General features: G+C 40.4%; 1 protein-coding gene across 1 annotated transcript in view; it reads left to right on the plus strand.

Annotated features, from left to right (window-relative positions):
• Positions 1–27,534, plus strand: part of LOC126260277 (atrial natriuretic peptide receptor 1-like) — a 350,450-nt gene that overhangs the window by 161,242 nt on the left and 161,674 nt on the right. The window contains exon 6 of the mRNA XM_049957603.1: positions 23,498–23,644. Coding sequence (XP_049813560.1) covers positions 23,498–23,644 — 147 coding nt within the window. The remainder of the gene's footprint in view (positions 1–23,497; positions 23,645–27,534) is intronic.

A 27,534-nucleotide genomic window follows, 5' to 3' on the forward strand; every position in this document is an offset into this window, starting at 1 on the left:
TATGTCAACGATATTTCGTCGGTTCTGTCCTCCTGTAAATATCATTTCTATGTCGACGACCTCCAGCTCTACCTAAGCGTCAGACCTGAAGATGTAAACACTGCAATCGCTCGGATGAATGATGATCTGTCTTCAGTAGTGACATGGGCGAAAAACCTAGGGCTTAAACTAAATGCAAAAAAGACGCAAGTAATCTTAATAGCCCATCAGAAATTAATAATTTCAGATTTCCACGAACAGCTACCTCCTATTCTGCTCGACGGTACTCCAATACCATATCAGAAAACAGTTAAGAACTTGGGTGTAACTTTGGATGAGCATCTCAACTGGGCGGAGTATACAGTCGCAGTGTGCCGAAAGACGTCTGCTTGTCTCTATGCTCTCAAAAAGTTTCGGAACATATTTCCACAGGACTTGAAACGCCAGCTCGTGCAAGCACTCGTTCTGCCAAACCTCCACTATTGTGATGTGATTCAACAAGGCATGAGTAGTGAAAACAAAAGACGGCTAGAACTAACCATGAATGCCTGTGTGCGTTACACCTGCAGCATTCGCCGATATGATCATGTTAGTGCTTCATACTCCGAGCTAGGGTGGCTGCGGCCGGACAAATTGCGTGACTACCACACTCTGTGTCTACTTCACCGACTCCTCGTCGCGCAAGCACCCCAGTACCTCGTTTCAGAGATTAAAAACCTGTCATGCCATCATAATCGAATCACAAGGTCACTCTTATTTGGTATCCTAACTGTGCACACTCACAAAACAAAAACTTTTGCAAACTCCTTCTTAGTTGCCGCTGTCCACCTCTGGAACAATCTGCCCCTTACCTTGCACAAAATTCAATCTCCTGCTGCTTTTAAGATGATGTTGAAGCATTTCCTACAATCATCCTCATAACGTTCTCCACAAAATTAATGTACAAGGCCAATCCTCTCATCTGTCAAATAGCAAAGCTAGCGTCTCCTATCTTGCTCCTGAGATGCCTTCCTCTTCATCTATCTCTATTAGCCACGCAATCTTCTTTTCCTTTATATTTCCTTAATTATGTTTCATCGTGTCTCTCTATTCTTCTCCTCCCTTCACCATGAGTCTCCCTCATATTCCCTGCTGCTAGCACTCGTATCTAAAATCTGTCTCTTCAGTAATGTCTAATTATAACAGTACTTCTGATCTTCAAATATAAACTCTATATGTATGTATTTTTCCAGGTGTACCTTTCTAATTGTTTATTTCACTTTTTGTACCAGATGTAGTTTAACATGCCTACTAAAACATATGAATGTAAAATAAGTAGAATGCCTGGTTAGATGTAAGAGAGGGCCTGATGGCCCTAATCTTGCCAGGTTAAATAAATCTGTTTTGATTGGCAGGAGAGCCAACACCATGTTACTAGGAGGAGGCCGAAAGGCACGCGTTTTAGCTCACGCAGACTGGCGTGATGTCTGGAACAGGACAAGGAAATTAGAATTTAGAAAAACGTATGTAGCTGGTGGAATACTTAACTTTAATCTGTTAATGAAGAACGTCGGTCTTGCCGGTACATGATCCACAATATCAATGGTAACTGATAATGGCGCCTTGCTAGGTCGTAGCAAATGACGTAGCTGAAGGCTATGTTAAACTATCGTCTCGGCAAATGAGAGCGTATTTTGTCAGTGAACCATTGCTAGCAAAGTCGGTTGTACAACTGGGCCGAGTGCTAGGAAGTCTCTCTAGACCTGCCGTGTGGGGGTGCTTGGTCTGCAATCACTTATAGTGGCGAGACGCGGGTCCAACGTATACTAACGGACCCCGGCCGATTTAAAGGCTACCACCTAGCAAGTGTGGTGTCTGGCGGTGACACCACAAAATCAATAAATAAAGTATATAAAATAAATTTTTATGTAATTCCCACTTTGTTCTACATGATATCCTTATCCAACTAATCAGCCACCCGGCCTGTCTATTACTGCTAGTACCCCATTTAGAACAAGTACCCCATTTAGAACATTCTAATGGAAAGCAACTCTCAAAGAGCATGAAAAATGTGTTAAAGAAAGCATTATAGTTATCGTCTATGTTATTGGCATTATAAACATCCTGCCACTCTTGTTCTTTGACAAGGTTTAAAAAACTCACTCTTGCTGTTGGATAAACTTTCCTACATAGTTTGTAATTAAATGTGACATTTTTTTGAGTACTCTTTTAGTGTTAAAATTTGTGCATCATGGTCTGAAAGGCCATTCATCCTTTTACAAACAGAATGCCCATCTAATAATGGAGAATGAATAAAAATATTGTCTGTGGCTGTGCTACTGTTCCCCTGCACTCTAGTTGAAAAAGCACAGTCTGCATCAGATCATATGAATTTATGATATCTACCAACATCCTTTTCCTTGCACCATCATATATAAAATTTATATTGAAGTCACAGTGAATCAAGAACCCTCTCTAGCTTGAGCAGAAATGTTCTGAAGTCAGAGTTAGGGGACCTATAAACAGCAACAATTAGAAGTTTAGTTTCACTAAATTCAACTGCTCCTGCACAACATTAAAATATCTGTTCATTGCTGTGTGTCTACGGACTCAAATGGAATACTGTTTTTTAAGTACAGAGCCACTCCCCCACCCCACAAGGAACTCCTTGAGAAACAGCCAGATAATCTGTATCCTGGTAAAGGAAGCCTCTGAATTGTCAAATTATTTAATTGGTGCTTTGATATACCAATAATTTCAGAGTCAACATCTATAAGCAGTTCACTAACTTTATGTCTAATACCTCTTGTTCTTTGATGGAATATGCTAATTCCTTCTCTACTTGGAAACATTAAATCCTCTGAAGGTGAGCCCTTAGTTAGCAGGCAAGACTTGCTTTAAGCAGGTGTATCAGTCAGCCAACTTCAATCTAAAAAAGGTGCAGCTCTAACACCAAATACTACAGGAATTTTTGCATGAGTGATCCCACCACCACCACCACCACCACCACCCACTACACTGTCACCTACAAACTTTGCCAGCCTCCCTTTCCCTTACCTGTTGAGGTGCAGGCCACACCCAGTGAATCATGATCTACTGATAGACAAAATTTGCACTACTGACATGTGACCCGTGCCCTCTGCTATCAGCGCCCTCTCCAGCCCCATGTTAACGCACCTAACAGCCGCATTAAGATGAAGCTGATCATGATGCTGAAACAGTTAGATGAAATGCACATTAGTGCCACAAGTTTGAGTAGCTATCTTACCAGGTCACCACCTACATCATATTCTCTGTCCCTATTGAGACTGTTCCCTGCTCCACCTACTATCACTACCTGATCCTCCTTCGTAAAATTCCTACATAACTCCCCTATGCTGTCAGTCACTTGAGCCAACCCTGCACTAGACTTCACAATACTGGTGTCCAGGTACTCACTCCCCAACACTTCCTGCAACTGCTGGCTCACACCTCTACCATGCAAACTACCTAGCAGCAGAACCTTCTTATTTCTGTGAAACTTTGCAACTGACCTAGGCCTCCTAACTGCTGAGGACTGCTGCATGTTCCCTACATCTACAGCTACATGAGGCTCTTCTCCACTCAACTCGAACTGTTGGTCAAATCTAGTGCATATACACAAAGTGTAATTGTCTGAATACCTCCTCTTTCTAGCAGCCTTCTTGCTAACTCCCAGTTCCCATTCCCCACTACCCTTCACCCTCCTCAACCTATCTATATATTGAAAAACAAAGATGATGTGACTTACCAAACGAAAGCGCTGGCACGTCGATAGACACACAAACAAACACAAACATACACACAAAATTCAAGCTTTCGCAACAAACTGTTACCTCATCAGGAAAGAGGGAAGGAGAGGGAAAGACGAAAGGATGTGGGTTTTAAGGGAGAGGGTAAGGAGTCATTCCAATCCCGGGAGCGGAAAGACTTACCTTAGGGGGAAAAAAGGACAGGTATACACTCGCGCACACACACACATATCCATCCACACATATACAGACACAAGCAGACATATTTAAAGACAAAGAGTTTCCCCCTAAGGTAAGTCTTTCCGCTCCCGGGATTGGAATGACTCCTTACCCTCTCCCTTAAAACCCACATCCTTTCGTCTTTCCCTCTCCTTCCCTCTTTCCTGATGAGGCAACAGTTTGTTGCGAAAGCTTGAATTTTGTGTGTATGTTTGTGTTTGTTTGTGTGTCTATCGACGTGCCAGCGCTTTCGTTTGGTAAGTCACATCATCTTTGTTTTTAGATATATTTTTCCCACGTGGAATGTTTCCCTCTATTAATTTATATCTATATATTGAGGAAGTGATGATGAAAATAAAAGAAGTTTTCAGGAGTGGAATTAAAATTCAAGGTGAAAGGACATCAATGATATGATTCGCTAATGACATTGCTAACTGAGTGAAAGTGAAGAAGAATTACATGATCTGGTGAACAAAATGAACAGTCTAATGAGGACGCAGTATGGAGTGAGAATAAATCTAAGTAAGATGAAGGTAATGAGACGTAGTAGAAATGAGAACAATGAGAAAATTAACATCAGGATTGATGGTCACGAAGTGGATGACGTTAAGGAATTCTGCTACCTAGACAGTGAAATAACCAATTACGGACATAGCAAGGAGGAAATGAAAAGCAGACTAGCTATGGCTAAAAAGGCATTCCTGGCCAAGAGGTCTTCTAATATCAAATATCGGCCTTAATTTGAGGAAGAAATTTCTGAGAATATACGACTGGATTAGAGCATTGTATGGTAGTGAAACATGGACTGTGGGAAAACCAGAACAAAAGAGAATCAAAGCATTTGAGATGTGGTGTTACAGATGAATGTTTAAAATTAGGTGGACTGATAAGGTAAGGAATGAGGAGGTACTATGCAGAATCATAAAGGAAAGGAATATGTGGTACATACTGATAAGGAAAAGGGACAGGATGATAGGACATGAGGGAATGACTTCCGTGGTACTAGAGGGAGCTGTAGAGGGCAAAAACTGTAGAGGAAGACAGAGATTGGAATACATCCAGCAAATAATTGAGGATGTAGGCTGCAAGTGCTACTCTGAGATGAAGAGGTTAGCACAGGAGAGAAATTCATGGCGGGCCACATCAAACCAGTCAGAAGACTGATGACAAAAAAAAAACAGACAACACTGATGTTGGTGGTGCTGATTTTGAGTTGGTGTGGGCAGCCGGTGTTGTAGACTTGTGCTGGAGGATAATGGGGGAGCCTCTGGTACAACCCCTGCATCTGCGGCAACTGACCCTTAGCTCAGTACATTGAGAAACATCTGTGGTGTACCAGCAAGGCCAATTAAATGTGTGGCCGGCACAGTGTACAGATCTGGAGTGAGATAGATGGCTTAAGATAGTGGACACTGTGGGTTTACCACAGTTTTGTTGCTACAAGGTCACCAATTTTGTGCTTGAAGGCGCTTTCGTCTGTAGTTGGTTGAAGCTAACATGGTTTTCTTCTTGCACCCTGCTGACTTTTAGCTTAGCATCTTCCTTCAGTTTACAGCACTTCTCTCTAAATGACATAATAATTTATTCTTCTAATAATTTTGTGGTGTCTTAATGAATTCATGGCACATTGAACTGATGGTACCACTTTATACCACTCGTTAGTCCTATCAATACCATGCTTGGCAATCATTTTAAGCAAAGTAGAACTGATACTCCTAATCTATCCATTGGCTGTAGGAAATCCTGTCACTATTAAAATGTGTTCAGTTCCTTCTGTAATGGAGTACTTCTTGAATTCTTGAGAAGTAAAGCAAGTCCCTCAGATGGTAATTACATTCACACAGCTACTTAAGGCACCTACATGTTTCTTCCAAAAACCAGACCAGTGTTCAATGGTGTAGGAATACTCTTGCATGACTGAAGCCCATCTTGCTGTTCTTGGTGACAACTTCTTCTTATTCTTATTGGAATGCAGCACAGTCTTTTAAAATTTTAAAATGTGTTCCTAGTACACACACGCCAGGAATTTCCTTAAGCAATTAACAGTAACTAAAACTTCAAGTTATAACTAGTGTATTTATCCTCTGTAGGTGTTTTTTTACTCATAATATGCAACTGAATGGAACTTGTCATCATTTGGAGATTTTTTTAATGACACAGCTCCAAATCGTTTTGGCTTGCTTCTGTGTGTAGTTTAGTTTCTTGTTTTGGGTTGTTGGTTTTAAAATTGTAGATTTTTAAAACTATATCATGAAAGAATATCTTTGAACATCTTGGATGCTTACCTCTGCTCATCTTCATACTTGTATTTTCAATCATTTCTCAGTAAATCACTCGGAGGTTTGGTAATTGCAGAGTAATTTGAGATAAGCTTCCTAAAGTTGTGATATAAGCTTCCTGAAGAATCATTTTAGACCTAGGAAACTTGGTATTGCTGCAATAACTTTCGCCTCTGGAAAGTTTTGAACAACTATAATATTCTCAGAAGGAGGCCAGATTTGCCCACACTGTGTGATGCACCCATGGAACTCAAACACAACAGTCCTCTTTAAGATATTTTGCAAAATTAATTTCCCAGCCATATTCTGCTGCAGTTTTCAACACTAAACAAAGTCATTGAAGTGCCTCATCATCTCTCTATGTTGGTGTTTTATATCATACACCAGGTGTAGAAGTATGAAACCAGAATTTGGTTGTAATAATTACACATCTATTGTTTGCAACTGATGAACGATATTTTATTCAAAATAATCTCTATTGCTTTTGATACATTTCTCCCACCCTCCCAGCAGGCTATGAATGCCATGCCAAAAAAAACAGTTCTTCTTTTGAAGTGAACCAGTCAGCAAGACATTTTCGTAAATTTTTATACAAATTAAAGCATTGTTCACCAGAGCGTGTTCCAGTGATGCAAATAGATGATAATCAGATAGAGCCAAATCTGGAGAATAAGCATCATGTTCTAGTATTTCCCATCAGAATGCCTTGTTTGTTTCCCTGACCCATTTTTCTGTGTGTGATGGGGCATTATCAGGGAGCATTATGACTTTGTAATGCATTTTCCATATTCTGCTCTCTTTCATATAATTCTCAATTTAAATTGATCATTTTCTGTTGGTAGCAATCAGTGTTAATGGTTTCACCAGATTTTAGCAGCTCATAATTGATGACACCCATCTGATCCCACCAAACACAGAGCATTGTCTTCTTTCCAAAGTGATTTGGACTTGCAGTGGATGTCGATGGTTTGCCTGGATTCACCCATGATTTACAATGCTTAGGATCCTCAGAACATACCCATTTTTCACCATACGACACTATTTGATGTAGAAACATCTTTCCTTTGTATCTGGTGAGCAGTGTTTCACAAGTGGTCTTACTGAGTACATACTGAGTACATCCAGGCACTGTCTTTTCAAGTCCCTAATGTGTGGAAAACATGTAAGCTCAGAGTCATATGTAAGGTCCACCAACTTCACTGTGTCTTTAAAGTTACGACAATGTCCCCTTTCTTAAAGTCAGGAGAGTTTAAAACATAATTTGAATGGTTCAAGAGAGTACACACAGACTTCTTGATTGATAATTTAAACCTTTCTTCTCTGTTCATTCCTTCAAACATCAAATAATCAGTTGCGACTGATGAGTTGTTGTTGCAAGGCTCAAGGAGGAACAAAAGAAAGAAACTCAGCAACAAACAAAGAACATTGGACAGGATGTTTCACTGTTGATGGTGTAACATTAATAGTTACAGCAAAAGCAGTCACACTTAAGACACTGCCTTGAGGGGCACCATTCTCTTGCTCAAAGAAGCCAGAAAGGGTATCACTGACTCCATATGTAAAACAGGTGCTGAGAGGAAAGATCATATAAAGATGGGAGACACATTTAAAAACCTCATTCATGTACCTGAATAAGGACATTGTGGCTACAAGTAGTATCATAGGCCTACTCACTGTCAAAAAAAGATGTCCATTAGATGGTGCTGGGACAGGAAGATTGTTCTGCAGTCACTTCTGAGAGGGCCATGTTATTGGAAGTGAAATGATATCTCCTGGACCAACATTGAACGATCCCCAGGGGGCTTGCTGCTCTCTGGTGGGATCGTGCTTGGCTATCATGGGGGACCCAGCCTTTGCAACATATTTTGCCTACAGTGATATATGTCTGTCCTCCTGCTATCCTTTTTCCCCTACTTTGGGGAACATGTCTGGGATGTTTTTGGGAATGTATTCTGCATTTTCAGTAGCCGACATCAGAACAGTCTCTCCACTTATTTTCATTTCTTTTTTTCTTTCTTTGTTTGCCTTTTCCTATTGTTCCTCTGCTTTGGTGTTTGAGGTTCCAGGTTCCTCATTTTCGTCTTCCTCCCTGTGCACTCCTGAGGGCTGGCCCATGTGTCTGACGTGTAAAAGATGACTGAGTAATGCGTAATTTCCAGTCCTGTGCCAACAGGTAGGGTTCGCACATACACCCTGGTACAGGTCAGGGCCAGGGCGGGGTGACTGCCTTAGCTGCTACCTTCCCAAATTGCCAATTGGTCCCACTGTCAGGTGTTTGGGAAGTGTGGCCTGAAGTGTGAACTTTTGCCTAACGTGGGTGTGCCCCCTCTGAGGGGGCCGGCAGTTGGAAGGAACATGCCATCGAAGACGCTGGCAGTCACTGGAGATTTTCTTGCAATGAGCCAATCACCTCTTCACAGTCAACGTCTATTAAATGTAAATGGAATGAGGCTCATGATTCCAAGATCCTCCCAGCTGCACCATGGCTCCTCATGGTTTCACATGCTGAAGACGGTCAGTCTTTTGCTACAGTAAATCTGTTTACTGTTCAGAATGGGAATGGTGTTGATGCAGTTTCCAGCCCTGTGAAATCCTGCTCACATTTATGCAATGGCACTTTGCTTCTGAAGACCACTTCTGACTGAGACAGAAATACAAATGTACCTCTCTGCTCAGGGTGTCGTTGCAGTCCATTGGGTAATGAAAAAAGTAGATGCATCCTTAGTGCCCCTATGCACTCTTTTTCTCATTTTTGATAGAGTGGTGCTTCCATCAAAGCTCAAAGCAGGCTATGAAGTTATAACAGTCCAACCATACATTCCCAACCCTGATGCACTGCTACAAGTGTCATCATTATAACCACACGACTGTCCTGTCGACACCCGGCCAGATGTGTTACCTGTGGTAGGGAAGCTCATGAGGGTGATTGTCCATCTCCTTCTCTCTGCTGTAACAATTGCAATAGCTTCCATGCAGCCTCCTCCTGATATTGCTCCATGTATCTTGATGAGCGAGTGTTCCAGGGGATTTGGGTGAAGGAAAAAATGCCCTACCCTGTTGCTCACAAGTTTCTGGCTAGTTGTCGGGAACCCTGCGTTCTACCATCAGCCACTTACAGTACTGTTCTCACTACATCTCGCTCCACAAAGGACATGGTCAAGCAGCCATGCAACCTCAAATTCAGCACTGTGTTTGCAAAATTGCCCAATGTCAACTTCCAGCTGTGCAACAAGCCATATAACTTTCACATCATAGAGCGAGGTCACCTGCTACACAACGGCAAGCCAAAATGGACAGAAGGAGTACTCCAGCAAAGTATTTATGTGTCTCTCCAGCAAACAAACATATGAGTCATCCTCTGTCAACTGGAAAGGCTCCAACAAATCAAACAAGGGCAAACGATCTTCTCCTTTGCCGACTTGAAGATCGCCTTCAACAGTGTCCCCACGTGATACCCTCATCCGGCCGACATCCATATTGCAGGTACATACTGCCAACCGGTTTTCTGCCCTGAACTGCGCAGACTGACAGAGTGAATGCCAACGCCCCTGTAGATGTCATGGATCAGGATTCTCCAGTCTCTGTGTCCTGTACCAGTAAATCTTTGAAGGCTGGCACTCGGTAGCCACTGAGGTGATATCCCTTCATTTTTTCCCTCCTCCCCTTTCCTCATCTTGACTCTCCTCCAATTGAACATTCATGGCCTTAGATCCAACAAAGAGGAATTACGGCTGTTCTTGGAACTGTGCGTCCACTTGTTCTCTGCCTCCAGGGAACAAAATTGCATCCTCAAGATCACTTTGAGCTCTTGCATTTCCTTCCAGTCCACTTTGACCTCCCCCCTCCACACCTTCTCTCACTACCCCCCCCCCCCCCCTAAGGACAGCATTCCATCTCATGGGGGAGTCATGCTGCTCATCCAGGGGATGACATTCATAGTCAAACCATCTCCCTGACTACCCTGCTTCAAGCTGTTGTAGTCTGCATTTTCCTTCCTCACTTCATCTTTTCCCTTTGTACCGTTTACATCCCTCTGTCATTCAGTGTCACCAGTGTAGGCTTCCTCCAACTTACAGGGCAACTCCCTCACACCTTTCTGCTGCTTGGTGACATTAATGCACACCGTCACCTTTGGGTTTTCTCAGAACCTGTCCGAGAGGTGCCCCCTTGGCTGACCTTCTCAATCAACTCAACCTCATCTGCCTTAACGTGGGAGCACCCAAATTCCTTTCAGACTCCACACACACCTATCACCTATTCCCATTTGAACCTCTGCTTCTGCACAGTCCAGCTTCCTCATCATCTCGAATGGTCCATTCTCTCTGTCACATACTCAAGCGACCATTTCCCATGTGCTATACGTTTTGTGGCTCCTAACCCATCTATGTGCACACACAAATAGCAGCTTTCTAATCCAACTGGAGGATTCACTTCTCTCTGGCAACCTTCAATGAACAGCAGTTCCCCGGTTGTGATGACCAGGTAGAATATCTTCCAAATGTTATCTTTACTGTTGTTGGACATTCCATTCCTCACACTTCATCTTTACCACACCATGTCCTGGTCCCATGGTGGACTGAGGTATGCCATGACACAGTTCGTGTGCGGAGATGTGCTCCCTGTACTTTTAACCATCATTCTTTGATGGCAAACTGCATTTCTTATAAACAGTTGCATGCACAGTGTTGTTACGTTCTTTGAGATAGCAGAAAAGCTAGCTGGATTTCATTTACTATTTCTTTAACACTTCCACTCCCTCTTCCATGTGTGGGCCAACCTCTGACAGCTCTCTGGGACCAAGGTACATTCCCCAATTTCTGGCCTGACCATAGCAGATGATGTCATAGTGGATCCTATTGCTATCTCAAACACCTAGGGCCGCTATTTTGCAGAGATTTCAAGCTCCACCCACTGTTATCCTGCCTTCCTCCTTTGGAAACAAGTGGAGGAGGCTTGAGTGATACCCTTCCCTACTCATAATAATGAGTACTACAATCTGCCTTTACTATGGGAGAGCTAGATCTTGCTCTCACTTCATCCTGATCCTCCATGCCAAGGCCAAGCGATGTTCACATTGAGATGTTGCAAAACCTTTCTCCTTCCTACTTACAATCACATCTAGTCACAGGACACATTTCCCAGGCACTGCCATGAAGCCACTGTCATACCCATACCTAAGCCTGATAACGACAAATACCTTTCTTCTAGTTACTGCCTCTTTTCTCTCACCAGCTGTTTTCAAGGTGATAGAACATGTGATTCATGCGTGGCTGGTATGGTACCGTGAGTCTAGCTGGTATGGTACCGTGAGTCTAGCAATTTACTAACCACTGCACAGTGTGACTTTCGAGCATGCTTTTCTGCAGTTGACCACCTTGTCACTTTGTCAGCCCATGTCATGGATGGTTTTCTGCAGAATGACCAGACTGTGGCTGTATTTCGTGATTTGGAGACATCTGCTGGAGCACTGGCATCCTCCGCACTATCTACATGTGGGGCTTTCGAGGCTGGAAATTCCTTCAGAAATATTTAGAAGACTGAGTTTTCAAGATATGTGTCGGTTCTGGCTTGTCAGACACCTTTATCCAGGAAAACAGTGTGCCTCAGGGTTCCATCCTGAATGTCGTCTTCTTTGCTGTTGCCATTAACCCTGTTATGGCCTGTCTCCCGCCGGCCATCTTTGGCTGCCTTTTTACTGACGAGTTTACCATTTGTTGAAGTTCTCCATGGACTTGTCTCCTTGAGCAGCATCTTCAGCATTTTCTTGATCGTCTTTACTTGTGGAGCATCAACAATTGCTTTCACTTTTCTAGTGACTAAACCATTTGTATGAAATTCTGGTGGAGCAACTGGTTTCTTCCACCATCTTTACATCTTGGGCCTGTTGCTCATTTAAACTACAAAATTCCTGGGATTCATCCTCGGTAGAAAATTTTCTTGGTCCTCCCATGTGTCTTTCTTAGCTGCCCACTATACACGGTCCTCAGTGTCCTGTGTCCTCAGTGGTACTTTCTAGAAAGCAGATCAGACCATCCTCCTCCCCATTTGTAGTGGTCCCATGTCCATTCGAAATTAGCCTATGGGTGTTTCATTTATGCATATGCACGTCCATCCATCTTACGCTGTCTCAATACAATCCACCATTGTGGCATTTGTTTGGCCACTGGTGCCTTTTACAGTAGCCTCGTTGAGAGTCTGTATGCAGAAGCTGTCAAACTACCACTGTCATTCCGCCATGATTTTCTTCTTAGCAGATGCACATGCTGTTAGTCTGCCATGTCTGGCCACCCATCCTATGCATCTTTCTTTGATAACTCCTTTAATCACCACTACGGGGCACATCCCTCTTCTCTGTTACCTCCTAGAGTTCACTTTCGACTATTGCTTCAGCAGCGTAACGTCATGTTTCCTGAAACTTTCCCAATGGGTGGAAAGCCTTCACCACCTCAGCTTCATGTGGTGGCCTGTGTTCACACTGAACTTCATTTTCTCCCTAAGGACACTACTCCAGCCTCGCTCTATCTCCATAACTTTCTTGAGCTTCACATGGGACTTTGCATGGGACTTCACGATAGTACCTTTGTGTACACTGTTGGCTTTTGGACTGACTGTGGTGTTGGATGTGCCTTCTTCATTGGCACCAATGATTTTCGGTATCGGCTTCTGGAACACTGCTCAGTATCTGTAGTTGAGCTCTTTGCCCAGTATCAGGCCACACAGTACATCCAGCGACACAGGTTTCTCAGTTCTATCACTGTTTCAACTCACTTGATGCCCTTCAGAGCCTCTGTACACCATCCATCCCTTAGTGCAGTGCTCATTTTTGATGGAGCCACTGTAATGTTTATGCGTACCCCTGGTCATGTTGATCTGTTGGGAAACGATGCCACTGACACTGCTGCCAAGCTGCAGTCCTTGTACCATCGGCCCGCTAGTTCTTTTATTTCCTCTGATGATGTCTGTGTTGCTGTCTGTCAGCAGGTGGCATCACTTTGGTAGCACCACTGGCCATCCCTTCAAGGGAACAAGTTATAGGGAACTAAACCTCTCCCAGCAGCTTGGCTGACCTCTCACTAAGAGCAGATCATTTTAGCTAGGTTGCATATTGGGTACTGTTTTTTGAACCATCACGATTTGTGAAGTGGTGATCCCCCACCACTTTGTGCTCACGTGCTCACTGTCCTGAACCTTTGACAGTTCCCCATTTCTTGAGATAATGCTCTTTTTTTTCCCACTTACATTTGCCGTCTGAGTTATTGGCCGTTTTAGTGAATGACACACAGGCTGTCAACCATTTTGTACTTTTCATCCCTAGTAGCTTCATGGCTAAGGACCTTTAATCTTCAGTTCACTACCTCCTTTGTCTCTATGGATTATTTTATGGATCTCCAAGTCCCTGCTTTTTACCTGTCTCTCTTCCACTGACTGTGCTTAACATGTAGTCATTTTTAATTCCTCTTTTGTTCTCATGCCGGCCGCGGTGGTCTAGCGGTTCAGGCGCTCAGTCCGGAACCGCAGGACTGCTACGGTCGCAGGTTCGAATCCTGCCTCGGGCATGGATGTGTGTGATGTCCTTAGGTTAGTTAGGTTTAAGTAGTTCTAAGTTCTAGGGGACTGATGACCACAGATGTTAAGTCCCATAGTGCTCAGAGCCATTTTGTTCTCATGTCCTACACTTCTGACATGGACGTATATGACCATAGTTGTTTCTGCACCCTAAAACGAGACAAACCAAACAAACTACACTGAAAGAAACTAAAGAGCTGCCTGGATAATATCCATACAGTGCAGTGATTCACCATCCATCCCAAGTTCTTTCCCACACAACTAGTGGAGCTAAACTACAATATGTACTTGGGTATGTACAGTCCTTCTCAAGTTTTAAAAGTCCTATTGTCCAAATCAAGTTAAAAATGACTAAGGGGATTTCTTTGTTCATTCTGTAAGGTCCCACAACGTTCTGTAATGGACCCTATAATGACAAGATGACTCTTCAAAAGCTGCAGGTAATGCAGAATCCAGCTCACACAAAGAAAGGAAACAGTTGTATTCTTCATCAGTGGAGGGACTGAAGTCCCAACTGACCCTCTCAGCAGCCACTCTGTACTGGCTGAATCCTGCCTGGCAGTGGCAGTAAGTGTGGCAAAATAGGCCACTTTATCTGGAAAATGACTTGCAGGTTGGTCTGGAGTCTTCCATTCCCCATTGCAGCAACCACTCAGCACCTCCTATCTCTCCCAGAAATACTCCTGAAGGTCTTCCATATGACTGTACTGTTAGCGGAAAGGTTTATGGTGGTTAGGAGTTATTGCCATGTTCTCTTTATGCTGTTTCTAAAAATTTGATGACATTTCACCCTTATTACATGGAAGACTGTGTGATTCTTTGCTGATTGCTGGCACTTAAATCTATGCAGAGCCACCTGCCTGTTCGTGACTGACAAGCGGAGGTCCGCAAAGGTATGGAAATAAAAACAAATAAATTTAAACAAAATAATTGAATAAATGTAATGCTCAAAGTCATTTCAGTAAAGATTTAAAAATAAAAAATAAAAAAAGAAAACATTTAAGGCACCTGATGATACCCAAACCGGGTATATTCCGTTCACGAGGGAATAATTAAATATGTCAGTTAAGACAGATATTAAGATATCAGAAACATTCTTAATCATGGTTATACCGATCCTGTCATTGCCTATTGCATCAGAAGAGATTCTCATTATTGCTTTTCTTGCTTTAGATGAAAGGTATCACTGTTAGTTATCCTGTTTGGGTATTCTTGTGGATGGTAATTATCAGCCATGTGGGTATTCAGAGGTGCAGAGGAATTCATTTATTCGTTAGCTGACACATGAAAAGTAGTTTCTGATTTTGCCTTTCTGACCCCCAAGCTACGGAGATTCTTCCATAGAGTTGTGGGCATCATATCGCTACATACAAGGGAGCGAGCATGCCTGATTTTAGCATTGCGAATGCATTGTTTCACTCTGTTCCGTAGCTTTCTATATTCTTCGAAACGATCGGGTTTCGGATCTGTCTTGAAACGCCTGTGGGCAGCATCCCTATTATTTATCATTTACCATAATTCAGCTGTCAGCCATGGACCAAGAGATTTTCTTACACTGATTTTGCATACAGGTGCTTGTTTGTCATAGAGGGCAATGAGTTTATCACCAAGTTCATTAATTTTGCTGTCGATTGTAGGTTCTCTGATTATGTGATGCCATGAGATTCCTGAGAAATCGGGTGTTAGAGCATCAAGGTCAATACGTTTCATGTTCCTACAAGTTATGTAATGCGATTTGATCCTTGGGAGCTGCACAGAGTAGACCAGGAATATTACATCATGTGCTGAGAGGCCAGGGGCCGATGTTTGACCAACATCTCTTACTTTGTCAGTCTGGTTTGTTGCAATTACGTCTAGCAGGTCTATGTTCAAGTCACCCATTACGATGACATGTTCGTATTGACACTGAAGTGAATGTAATTCTGACTGAAACGAACTCCTTGAGCTTATTTTTGGTGGCCTGTACACGATGCCAGTCCAGAACTTCTGACTTTGTATATTTATTTCGATGAACATGAATTCAGCCTCTTTTTCTTCAGCAGGGTTTGACATACATAAGACTTTTGTTTTTAGATCTGTGCGTGTATACCCGCTGACCTCGCTTTTTTGATGTGTCTGCCCTAAGAAATGTGTACCCAGGGAGAAGAATAGATCCAGAGGATATGTATGGTTTTAACCACATTTCGGATAAGAGGGTTACATGGTAGTTTATTTGGTTGAAGAGGAGGCTAAGTTCTTTGTAATGTGCAGGTAAAGACTGGATGTTACAGTGCGCTACTAAAAGCTCTGACGCGTTCCGCTGAGCAGCCTGGAGTAGGGTGGCAGACTGGTTTGTCCCTTTGTTAGGCACTATATGTCGCAAGGGGCACTGGCCGCTGCTTCCGCCAAGTGACATAACACAGGGGTGTCCGAGATTTTGTGCGCCCTGTTTGTGACTCCGTGAGTGCCAAAAGAAAGGCGACCACAAGAGATTTCCTGAGGTTGCAGGAGTATACAAAATGGATTAGTGGTATTTGGTGCAAGGAGAATATGACCAAAATAGTGACGGCTGTGTGTCACTGTGTATCCTCTGTCGTAAGAGGTGAAATGTAATTAGTGTATTTGAAACAGCTTAGGGTAGAAATAGGGGAAAGGGGAGTCATTTAAGAGGCCAATGCTGCCAGCAGAGAGAAGTAAGCTTAATAACTAATAGATTATCGTAGGAAGCTAGAATTAAATTGAAATTTACTAAAGTGATACTGATAGTGATTATCATAGGAAGCTACAATTAGATTGAAATTTGCTAAAATGGTACTGATAGAGATTTTTGTTATGAACAATTTAAACTGAAGAGATGGGTGATTAATGAACTAAAGGAGAGACTAATAATTGCAATGGTACTATTACAGAATGGAAGAGAATAAACTGAGAAAATGAAAAAAGTATTAGCAGTAACTAAAATTAAGTAAACGTTAGACCTACAGGAACAAAAAATAGTACAAAGTTAATACAATTACAAAAACAATTACTTGAAGGTACAAATATGGGTATAATTAAAAAGTTAATACAATTACAAGGCAGTACAATTACAAGACAGTATATCTGAGTAGGGGGCTGTTACAATTTGCAAATAATGTTAAGTTTGCACTTTTGGCTCGAGTAGCTTCACTTAATACTATTCAGTTCTGTCATGTTTGTGACTGTCTTCTTTCCAGCTGCTGTCTTAATGATTACTCTGCCATCCTGAGTCCACACATTCTGAAGACCAAAATGGGATATGGCACTGTTTAAAATCTCTAGCCGTTTGTGTGTCAGATCTTCCCTTTTTGTAAGCCCTGTCCTTGCTAACCTCTTCTTCTGGGTAAAGATCGCTGCCCTTTTTTGGTATGAGACAAATTTAGTTATTATTGGGCATGGTTTGGTAGCACCTGGTGGTTTTCGTCCCACCCGATGGCTCCTGTCAATGTCTGCCTTAGACACTTCAACACCTAATTTTTCACACGCAACCTGTATAAGCAGGTTGTCTGTGTCTTCTTCCTTATTTTCTGCTACTGCAAACAGTTGTAGACTATTTCACCTTTGATACTGTTCTAGCTCGTCTGTTGCGGCAGATAGTTTTACTTCCAACTCTCATGCCTTTTTCTCATATTCAGGCACAGACTTTTTTAATGCTGTAATTTTGGCAGTATTTGCCTCAACAGTTTCACGCATTTTGCCCAATACTGCTGCCGTTACTGTATCTGATATAGTGCCTGCTATCAGATTGAGATTGTCTTTGTCGCGAAGCACAGCGTTTACCTCAGAGCGGACCAGCTCTGCTATACCGCGAACCGCGGCCACACCTTCCGCCAAGAGCAGGCCTGCCTCACCTGCTGCTTCCCCGCTGCAGGACACGGGGGAAGGGGAGTGATTTAAGAGGCCAATGCTGCCAGCAGAGAGAAGTAAGCTTAATAACTAATAGATTATCTTAGGAAGCTAGAATTAAATTGAAATTTACTAAAGTGATACCTATTATCGTAGGAAGCTACAATTAGATTGAAATTTGCTAAAGTGATACTGATAGAGATTTTTGTTATGAACAATATAAACTGAAGAGACTGCTGTTGACTTTTCTGTTTACCATTTTCTCGTATATATTTGCGGAGCACAGAAAAAAATAGCCCTACTGCACAGAACACTGTTGTTTACACAATTTCCACTGGTACTAGACAACACCACCTGCGAAAGCACCTTCAAATTCAACTAAATTTTGCGAGCCGAACTTAACACGTGTTACACTGCAGCCCCCATGACACAATAATGACCTGGGAGGCAATTGGAGGTGCTCCAAATTCATATTCTTTTGTGTTGGTCTTCTTGAATTATATTCTGTCGTGTTATAAGACCATTTGTACCAAAACAGTCTCGTTTATTTGGTGTATGTTACAGTTTTTGCAGTGTGAGGAAGGCCTATTTTCATCAGTAAACACTTCCGGGCTAAGTTGCCATGGTCGATCTGTAGAACTTCTTCTCCCTGACGTTTCGTTCTCAACTATGGAGAACATCTTCCGAGGTGAGTCATCGACTGGCTGCTAGGAGCTGGGGCCGCCGCTTATATGGATATCGTGTGGGGCGCCACTGCATGTCACGTGGTGTCGATGTGCAGCTATCTCTGGCTATCGTCTGTTCTCTCGATTGCAGGAAATCGATTGTCATGTGATTGATGCAACGTCGACCGCCATATCTTATCCAATTTCAATCCTTCTTCTTTATGATTAAAATTGAATTGATGTTTGTGGATTTCAATTGCCTCTCTATACACACGTGTATAATAGTGTGACGTCCTCGCTAGCACGCTTGTATCACCAAATTTTATTTCGTGATCTCCATCCTTAAAAACATGTTCCGCTACTGCCGATTTGTCGATATGTCCCAAGCAACAGTTTCTTTTGTGCTCCATCAACCGTGTATTGATGCCTCTTTTTGTAGTTCCTATGTAAACCCTGCCACAACTACACGGAATTTTATATACCCCTGGGGTGGCTAGGGGGTGACGAGCATCTTTTGTTGTTCTTAGGCATTCACTAATTTTCTTAGTAGGTCTAAAAATGGTCTCTACCTGAAACTTGGCTACTACTTTCCCAATGCGATCCGTGATATTATGGATGAACGGAAGAAATACTTTTCCAGCTGATGGTTGTTGCTGTCTCCTATTTTTAGGCATTTTTCTATTTGGGTGAGAAGTGCTCGGTTAATCTCGTTTTTCGTATAACCATTTTTCGCAAAGGCCATTCGTAAATGATTTAGTTCTTCTTGTAAGTAGCCTGGTTCACAAATATTATTGGCCCTATCCACTAGTGTTTTAATGACCCCCCTCTTTTGCCTAGAGTGGTGGTTTGAGTTCTTGTGGAGGTAGCGATCAGTATGTGTACCTTTCCTGTAGACCTTATGGCCTAAGGTCCCATCCGCCCATTTGATATGGATTACCATACTCACACTACTGAACCCATGTCTAACATGTCATGGGAAAATATTGTGAATGGTGGTTTGAAAAGCATTAATTTCAAAGTAAATTTCCTTTTACACAAGTTGAACTATGTACGAGAATGTACGATGAATTTCTTAAATCACAGAGCGTTTGATGACAAGCCATTTAGAAGTGTTTAGAGCCCAGAAGATCAGACATTCATGTCATTATTATGAACAAATTGATGTAGTGCTATGAGAAGCTCTCTCTTCTCTGTGGTAGCTAATTGCATGTGGAAAACTTTGAGGACAAGTCACTGGACTTGGCTAAAAATTTTACTGGCACATTTGTGTGATATATCTTAAAGTGTAACACCCACAAAAAAGATCAACGTTATATGTGAAAGCTTAGCTTCTCTTGCAGCTTATTAACCAGAGACCTGTATTATATGTGAAAGCTTTGCTTTTCGTGTAGCAACACTATGTGTATTAATGTAAAACATTAACTTTTCCTGTTTGTGTGTTCGCACTACTTAACAGTGATGTTGCTATTAGCTGACTACATCACGTGTCCTGGGGTCTGAATATCCACTGTCATCGACTGGCGGGATTACGTGACATGAGCTATGACTGGCTTACAAAAGCGCATCACAATCTTGATTACAATGATTCGGAAAGTAACATGTGGTGTTTGGTGGAATTCGAATTTATTCTTTTGTAATATGAAAATGTGCAGCGTACATGTTCCTGCACATCAAAAATCTTCCCGAAAGGAGTTTTCTTCCCTGAGTTTCGTTTTGTAAAGTGCCGGTACATTCTATGCCTGTGTATAAAAACATAACCATTCAAAAGGATTGATAAGTTTTACAGTTCCGAGGGAAAATATACTGTCACTTAATAACACGGAAAATCTGTGTTTTCATCTGGGAGAAAGTGTATTTTTTACCGGCAGATCTGGGAAAAATCCGGGAATTTTTTTTCCTTGTCCGCGTATACACCCTGTAAGAGCTTTCACAGTATATATATAATATTACATCGTACACAATGGCTTATGATGCAATATATTCACAATATTACACAGTACAAAATGACTTATGATACATGATACAGACAGAAAACAATAATAATTTTGTGAGATATAATTAGCTTATATTATACATCAGTGGTTCCTAATTGCAGTTAATTTCCATAACACTGATTTCTGTTGCTATTTGTTTTTATGGTGTGTGAGATTTATCACTCACAGGATGAACATTTGATCACTGTTTGCTAATGTAGACAGCTACACTATAAAATTCTCCTCATGCCAGAAACTTTTTTTAGAGTTGAGGGGAACATTTTCTCAGTTTTGAGATCTTGTAGTTACACTGACATTGCTTGAACTTGCCAGAGTGTTTGGGTCCTTTTTCAAAAATCTTAAGTCTATGTGGAATGCACCACAGTTGTTTTCTGTTCCCTTGTGTTGTGTATATGAACAGTCTCATTGGTCTCGAGTTTTGGGTGATCATGTGATGCATTTACAATAGTCTATATATCTAAAAACAAAGATGATGTGACTTACCGAACGAAAGCGCTGGCAGGTCGACAGACACACAAACAAACAAACACAAACACACACACAAAATTCAAGCTTTCGCAACAAACTGTTTAGGAAAGAGGGAAGGAGAGGGAAAGACGAAAGGATGTGGGTTTTAAGGGAGAGGGTAAGGAGTCATTCCAATCCCGGGAGCGGAAAGACTTACCTTAGGGGGAAAAAAGGACGGGTATACACTCGCACACACACACATATCCATCCACACATATACAGACACAAGCAGACATCTCACAAGCAGACATATTTAAAGACATCTCTGCCCAAACTCTTTGTCTTGATATGATGTTATCCAGTTTGGTGCATCTCAATGAATACCAGTATTCTCTAGTTTCTTTACTAGGACTGTATGATCAACTGTGTCAAACGCCTTGGTTAGATCAATAAAAACTCCAGACTCTACCATCTTGTTGTCCAAGGCCTGTACGATTGATTCTGTTAATGATTCAATTGCTGTTTCCATTGATTTCCCTTTCTGATATCCGTGCTGTGCTGGAGTTATTACATTATGTTTTTTTCCGAATAAGTAGTTAGTCTGTTTAGCATGAGAATTTCTAATACTTTGGAGGAGCCCGATACTAAAGATACTGGCCTTTAGTTGTTAGGGTTGTCACGCTTTCCTTTTATGTATACAGGTACTGCTTTAACTAATTTGAGTTTATCTGGAAATACCCCTTCTTGGAAAGAGCAGTTGGCAATATTCAGTAGTCATGTAATTATTTCTGCTGCCACCTGCTTCATCAGGTAGTTTGACACATCATGTCCAGCAAACTTTTTTGTTTTTAGCTTTTTTATAACATTTGTCAGTTCCTTTTCAGACACTGGTTTCACTAAAATTGAGTGGCTTGGCTTATCTGTCACCATAGTTTGGTGAGTTCATTGGCTATTATAACCATGCTTTAGTTTTTCCATTGCATCTGTGTAGTTATTATTCAGGATGTTGGCAATTTTTGTTTTATCTGTGATGATTTTGTTATTTACAGTCATATTTCATTTGTTTTCTGTAAGTATTTTTTCTAGCCCCTCTCAGAGTTAATTATATTCCAAGCTGCTCTCATTTTATTTGTTGATTTTGAGTCAGTCTCATTAATTGATTTTGCATTTTCTTATCAACTGCCTGTATTTCTTCTAGTGCTGCCTGTAGGTTTCAATATTTTCTCTCTGTTTCATTTCTCTTATGGTAGCACTCTATTCTATTATTTCATTCATGATCCACTGCTTATTTCTTTGTTTTTGGAAATGCTAAACTGAAGTAAAGTGTTATGGTGTCTTCGAAAGCATAGCATTTTTAATCTGTTCCATGGGCTTTAAGTGTGTCCATCCACTGTTTTTTTCTTAACATCACTTTGAAAATGTTGATATTTCGTTGGATGATAAGCCCAACATCTCTTTCTGCACTTTTATCTTCCTTTTGTGAGTTCAGATTTCCAAATACTTCACAAAGCTGTCCAGAGTGATCAGAAATTCCTGTTTGTAGAACCTTTGTTGTATATACATTGCTGTCTATATTAGCGATAATTTTGTCAATAATTGACTCAGTTTCCAAAGTCACTCTTGTTGGTTCCATAACAGTTGCCTTCATGTTGCATTGTAGTAGCAGTTCCTCACATTTTTGACTTCTCTGTGTCTTCTCTGTATCAATGTTAAAATTACCACATATTACACAATCTTTTATTTTAGTTTTTTTCTAGTAGAATGGTTTTTTTTTTTTTTTTTTTTTTTTTTTTTTTTTTTTTTTTTTTTTTTTTTTTTTTTTTTTTGAGGAAAGGATTTATTTTGCCACTTGGTGATCGGTACACACAGAATACTCTTAACTCATTGTAGACCATACCTGTAATTTCAAAATCTTTTTATTTTTATTTTGGTAAGGTTTTGTATGTATCATTCATACTACTATCATCATTCTCTGTTGTTTGGACAAATGTTGCTACTCCTCCACCTCTATATTCTAATCTGCAGAATAGAGTACAAGAAAATTATTTTTATAGTAAGACTGCAAATTTGAGTGAAACACAAGAAAAGTTTCTCTAGACTGTGTTACTTGTCATCAATAAAAAGAAAAGGTAAAAATGTTAGTACGCAAATCTTCTATTCTCTATCAGTATTGAACAAAATTAAATCCAAGAATCATATTCACATTCATGATGCAACTCTGGCTGCACAATGTATTTGCGCCAATGAAAATTTGTGCTGGACCAGGACATGAGCCTGGATTTCTTGTTTTACGCAACATGTCACCTTAACAGCTTCGGTCTATCCAAACACACTCCCCAGAGGGACCCAAATTTCTATATGTCACCATCATGTCTTTTATTATTTGTGACAGTCTTTTTGTTGTGCCTATCTGTGACTCAGTATCTCCGCTACATGGTGCGTAGCATCTTTCCTTTTCATAATATTGTTACATTCCATCCTGGATTCTCCGCTGTTTGATTTCATTATGTCTACATCCTATACTTGCACAGATACTGCTATTCTTGTACAAGTAATTAATGCAAACATTACCTTGTACTATCTTTCTTAGACCATAGATTCATATTATAATTATTTACCTCTATACATGTCACAATATTTGACAAGAAAAGATCCAAACTTTGGGAAGCTCACTGATAAAGTATATGAATTAATTACATCAGTAGGATACACAAGGTTTGTGTTGTAAACATTAATGTCTATCATTCATTACCCAGAGGCTACTGTGAAAACTTAATGGATGATCTGCTTCGCCGCATGGAGCAATATGCAAACAATTTGGAAGCACTTGTTGAAGAGAAAACAGAGCAACTCAGTCAAGAAAAGAAACGTTCTGAGGAACTTTTGTACCAAGTACTACCAAGGTAGGAAACTTTGATTTGAATATAGTTTTAATGTATTTGCTTACCTAAAAACATCTCTCTCTCTCTCTCTCTCTCTCTCTCTCTCTGTGTGTGTGTGTGTGTGTGTGTGTGTGTGTGTGTGTGTGTTTGTGTGTAAGAGGCGAAGTGGGGAGTTTGTGGAAATTACTTGATTGAAAAACAGTAATAAAAAAAAGGTACACTGAACTATCTCTAATCTGGCCCTCAGTAATCCCGTCCATATCCAACCTATAGCTGTTCAAGCAAAAATGATGCACGCAGTAATGAATACACATGTGCAACAATATTCAATATTATTAATTAATTACAATGTTATACAATGCTATGTGGCTTTGTTTGTGGTTCAGTATCATGGCTTCTAAAAGGAAACACATTATGCTAGGCCTCAAGCAGAAATGTGAAATTAGAGATAAGCTGGTTCTTCACAGAAAGCTGGTGATGCTGAGTACAGAGGTGGATGAGCAACTGTTTATGACAAAACTTTAAGAAATGAAGAGATAATCAAAAACATACAGTAAAGTTACAATGTAAGTGGCGAAGAAGAGGGCATAGAAGGAGAGAACATGAAACTTAACTCTGCTTGTGCTGGAGCTGCAGACCTCTTGCTGGAGCACATTAAGCAACAATCAGAGACAAGCAGTACCAATGTATTCTTGAGTGATAAAGGACACTGCTGTCATGTATCACCTTGCAACAACTAAAAATCTGGAATATGTTTCATAGTGAGTGATACTATGGTATATGTACACACTCGAGCATTACTGTTCTACAAAAATGAATGTATCTTTGGATTTAATGACGTACAATCTCTTTGTGTTACACTAAATTTAAAAAACACTCTCAGTAATCCGGCACTTCCATTAACCTGGAATGTGTACAAGGAATGTATGGGTTAGCAAAGAGTGTAGTGTACAATTTGTGCAGTGTTTACTGGGTGTATCATTCCATGAAACTGAAAAATCTGTGGTTACCAAAATTGGTTTCAAATATGATATGGTGCTGTAAAGAGCTGATGACTGTAGATCTCAGATAACAATGTATAACTCATGTAGTTTAACAATGTATAACTCATATAGTTTGTAACACATCACTTCAATAACATTTACATGATTTCGTGTCCACAGACCAGACTTTCGTCATTATTCTGAAGGAAATGTCAGTGAAGGATATGTACACTTTACTAAAACATAACTTAGCTGATTGTAATGAAGTTAGTAAGTCAGGGTAAGATTTTGGTCTCCAGATTTGGCTGTACTAAGAAATGTAGTATTGGGTTGATGGGCTGTTAAATGTCAAATAAAAGTTTCTTCATAGAATCTTTTTTATTCCTAAATTCTAGGCAACTGTTTCACAAGATATGTCTCACACAAGATTCCACAAGACTCTTCATTCCACAATTGAAGACTATCACTTTTGACAAACATCTTTTCAACACTCCATCATACAGCTATTCTTCCCTCCAAATGAGAACAAACAGAAGTGCAATGATAACATTTGAAACAAAGAGGCATAAATGATTTACATCATTCTCAAAGACATTGTTTCAATCAATTGATATATAACTTCGCAAAACTAACTAATACTTTTCTATTTATAAATGAAATTATTGATACCAAATGTTATCAAGGACTTAAGATAAAATGTGCATCATGCTTGATTACATCACAATGTGTCTGCCCCCCACCCCTGAACTCCACATAAACATTTAATGGTGGGATTCTGCCAGCACAATGACGCAATAAGGCAGTATTAATAAATTTTTTGTTATTAAAGAAAAAAAAGAAGAAAACAAAAGAGGGGAAAAATAGTTGCTCCTAATTGAGGATTATAACTGTTTACCATAGGTATGGTCTTTTCTTCTTGTCTTCACTTACAGTCGGTTCTTTTGATTTCTTCTTTGCCAACAGTGATGGTTATTACTCTGCTGTCCTTTCCCTTATTACAACTTCATCCTAGTGTCCATCTGCTCAAGTACAATGGTTGTGATGACAACTGATGTTCTGAGACCACTGAGACATTTTACAGCAAATTACTTCATGATACATCACTTTATAAACTATGTTTTCGCCTCATGCTGGACCTTATGTGTTCAAATAGGATAACTTTGAACCTCTGTGTCTTGAAAACAGATAAAGATATCAAGAAAAATTTCAAGGTTATTCGAGATTGAGGCCTTAGAAATGTATCATAAAATTTTCAGCCATTTGCTATGCATAGTCATCTTGGAATCAGCAGCTCAGATCTGGTATGAAATCATAAACAACTTGTTTTGGGATTTTCTAAGGAACCATCCATGAATTAATAAACATTTTTGAAAACAAGAATGTGGCATTTCTAGATTAGTGCATAGAGAATATACCATTTTTATTTATTATTTAGATTTCACCTGATGCCTGATTTTATGTGCATATTTTACATGTACATGTAGAGTGACTTTGAATCTCTGTATGTCAAAAATGGATTAAAGTATTTTTTTTATTTTCAAATTTTGTCATTTTTGGGAGTTTGCTTTCAAAGGAAATTGTAGAAAATAATTTTTCATTTTAAAAGTATTTTTGTTTCTTTATCTTTGTTACATATTTACATTAATGAGTTCAACCCAAAGACGCTGAATTTCCATAATCAATATTACTTTCCTGTCATCTGTCTTTCCTGCCATCTGGTAGGAGACTGTCAAAATATCAGTTTTATTGACCTGTCTTTCCTCTTTCAGTCAGAAGTTTCACGTTTTTCTCCTTGATATCAATCACTTTTTTTCTCCTTGATATCAATCAATTTATTTTTAACCCCAACTAATGACTGCCTCTTACGTGATGTTCTTTTCCTTGTGCTGTCAATCACTGATGAAGAAGAAAGGGGGCAATTATACTGCCAGACTCTCCACTATCACAGACATCATTTATTCTGCCTTGTGTGTTCATTGGAGATGAGGTGCATCCATTATTAAGGCATTTTGTCAAACCTTAGAGTCAACAGGTTTTAGACACAGAGAAACAATATTTCAGAAGATGCCCTTCCAGAGTTTGAGAAGTAGTTGAATGTCCTTTTGGGAAAATGATCACTAAGTGAGGAATACTCTGGAAGCCAATAGAAACTTCATCACACTATGCTGGCAATGTGAATGTACAAGTATTCTGCACAACTGTCATTACCTAGAAGGCTACCTGTGCCTTGATGAGCAACCTGCAGTAGAAACTGAGCATTCTGTGCAAGGCTCTTTATCAAATAGGCTGAAACTTCAACAGAGCTTCAGATGAAGCTGTCCAAATAAGAGACAATTTACAAACTTTTTCTCGCAAAATATGTTTCCTCGTGTATTTCTCTGCTGTACTACTTTCAATATTAATATTGCCTCTTGTTTTCATACCTGAAATAATAAATTGCAGAAATGTTTTCTGTATTTACTTGTTGTCTGTAATTCTTCTGGCACCTTGTCCCATAACTTGTACAAAATGAATCTACTGTACTCATTGTCATATCACTGGTCCCATAAAGGAAGCAAAATAAAAACAGCTGCTATCGAAGTGACCACTGATGCCATTTTCTCAACAGTACAAGGCACACATGGTGCTGCTATCTTCAGCAACATCTGAATGCTGCTGACATTGCTCAAACACAGCCAGAGTTACTTGGATGCTCTGGTCACAATGCTAAGGAACAAACCTGTTTCATTCAATCAGTGCTGTTCTGTCTGTCACTGCTCCACGCTCCTCTGTTTGCAGTGCCAGTATACCGTATTTACTCGAATCTAAGCCACACCTGAAAAATGAGACTCGAAATCAAGGAAAAAAAAATCCCCAAATCTAAGCCGCACCTGAAATTTGAGACTCGAAATTCAAGAGGAGAGAAAAGTTTTAGGCCGCACCTCCAAA

Source organism: Schistocerca nitens, chromosome 5 (assembly GCF_023898315.1).
Source record: "Schistocerca nitens isolate TAMUIC-IGC-003100 chromosome 5, iqSchNite1.1, whole genome shotgun sequence".
Lineage (NCBI taxonomy): Eukaryota > Metazoa > Arthropoda > Insecta > Orthoptera > Acrididae > Schistocerca > Schistocerca nitens.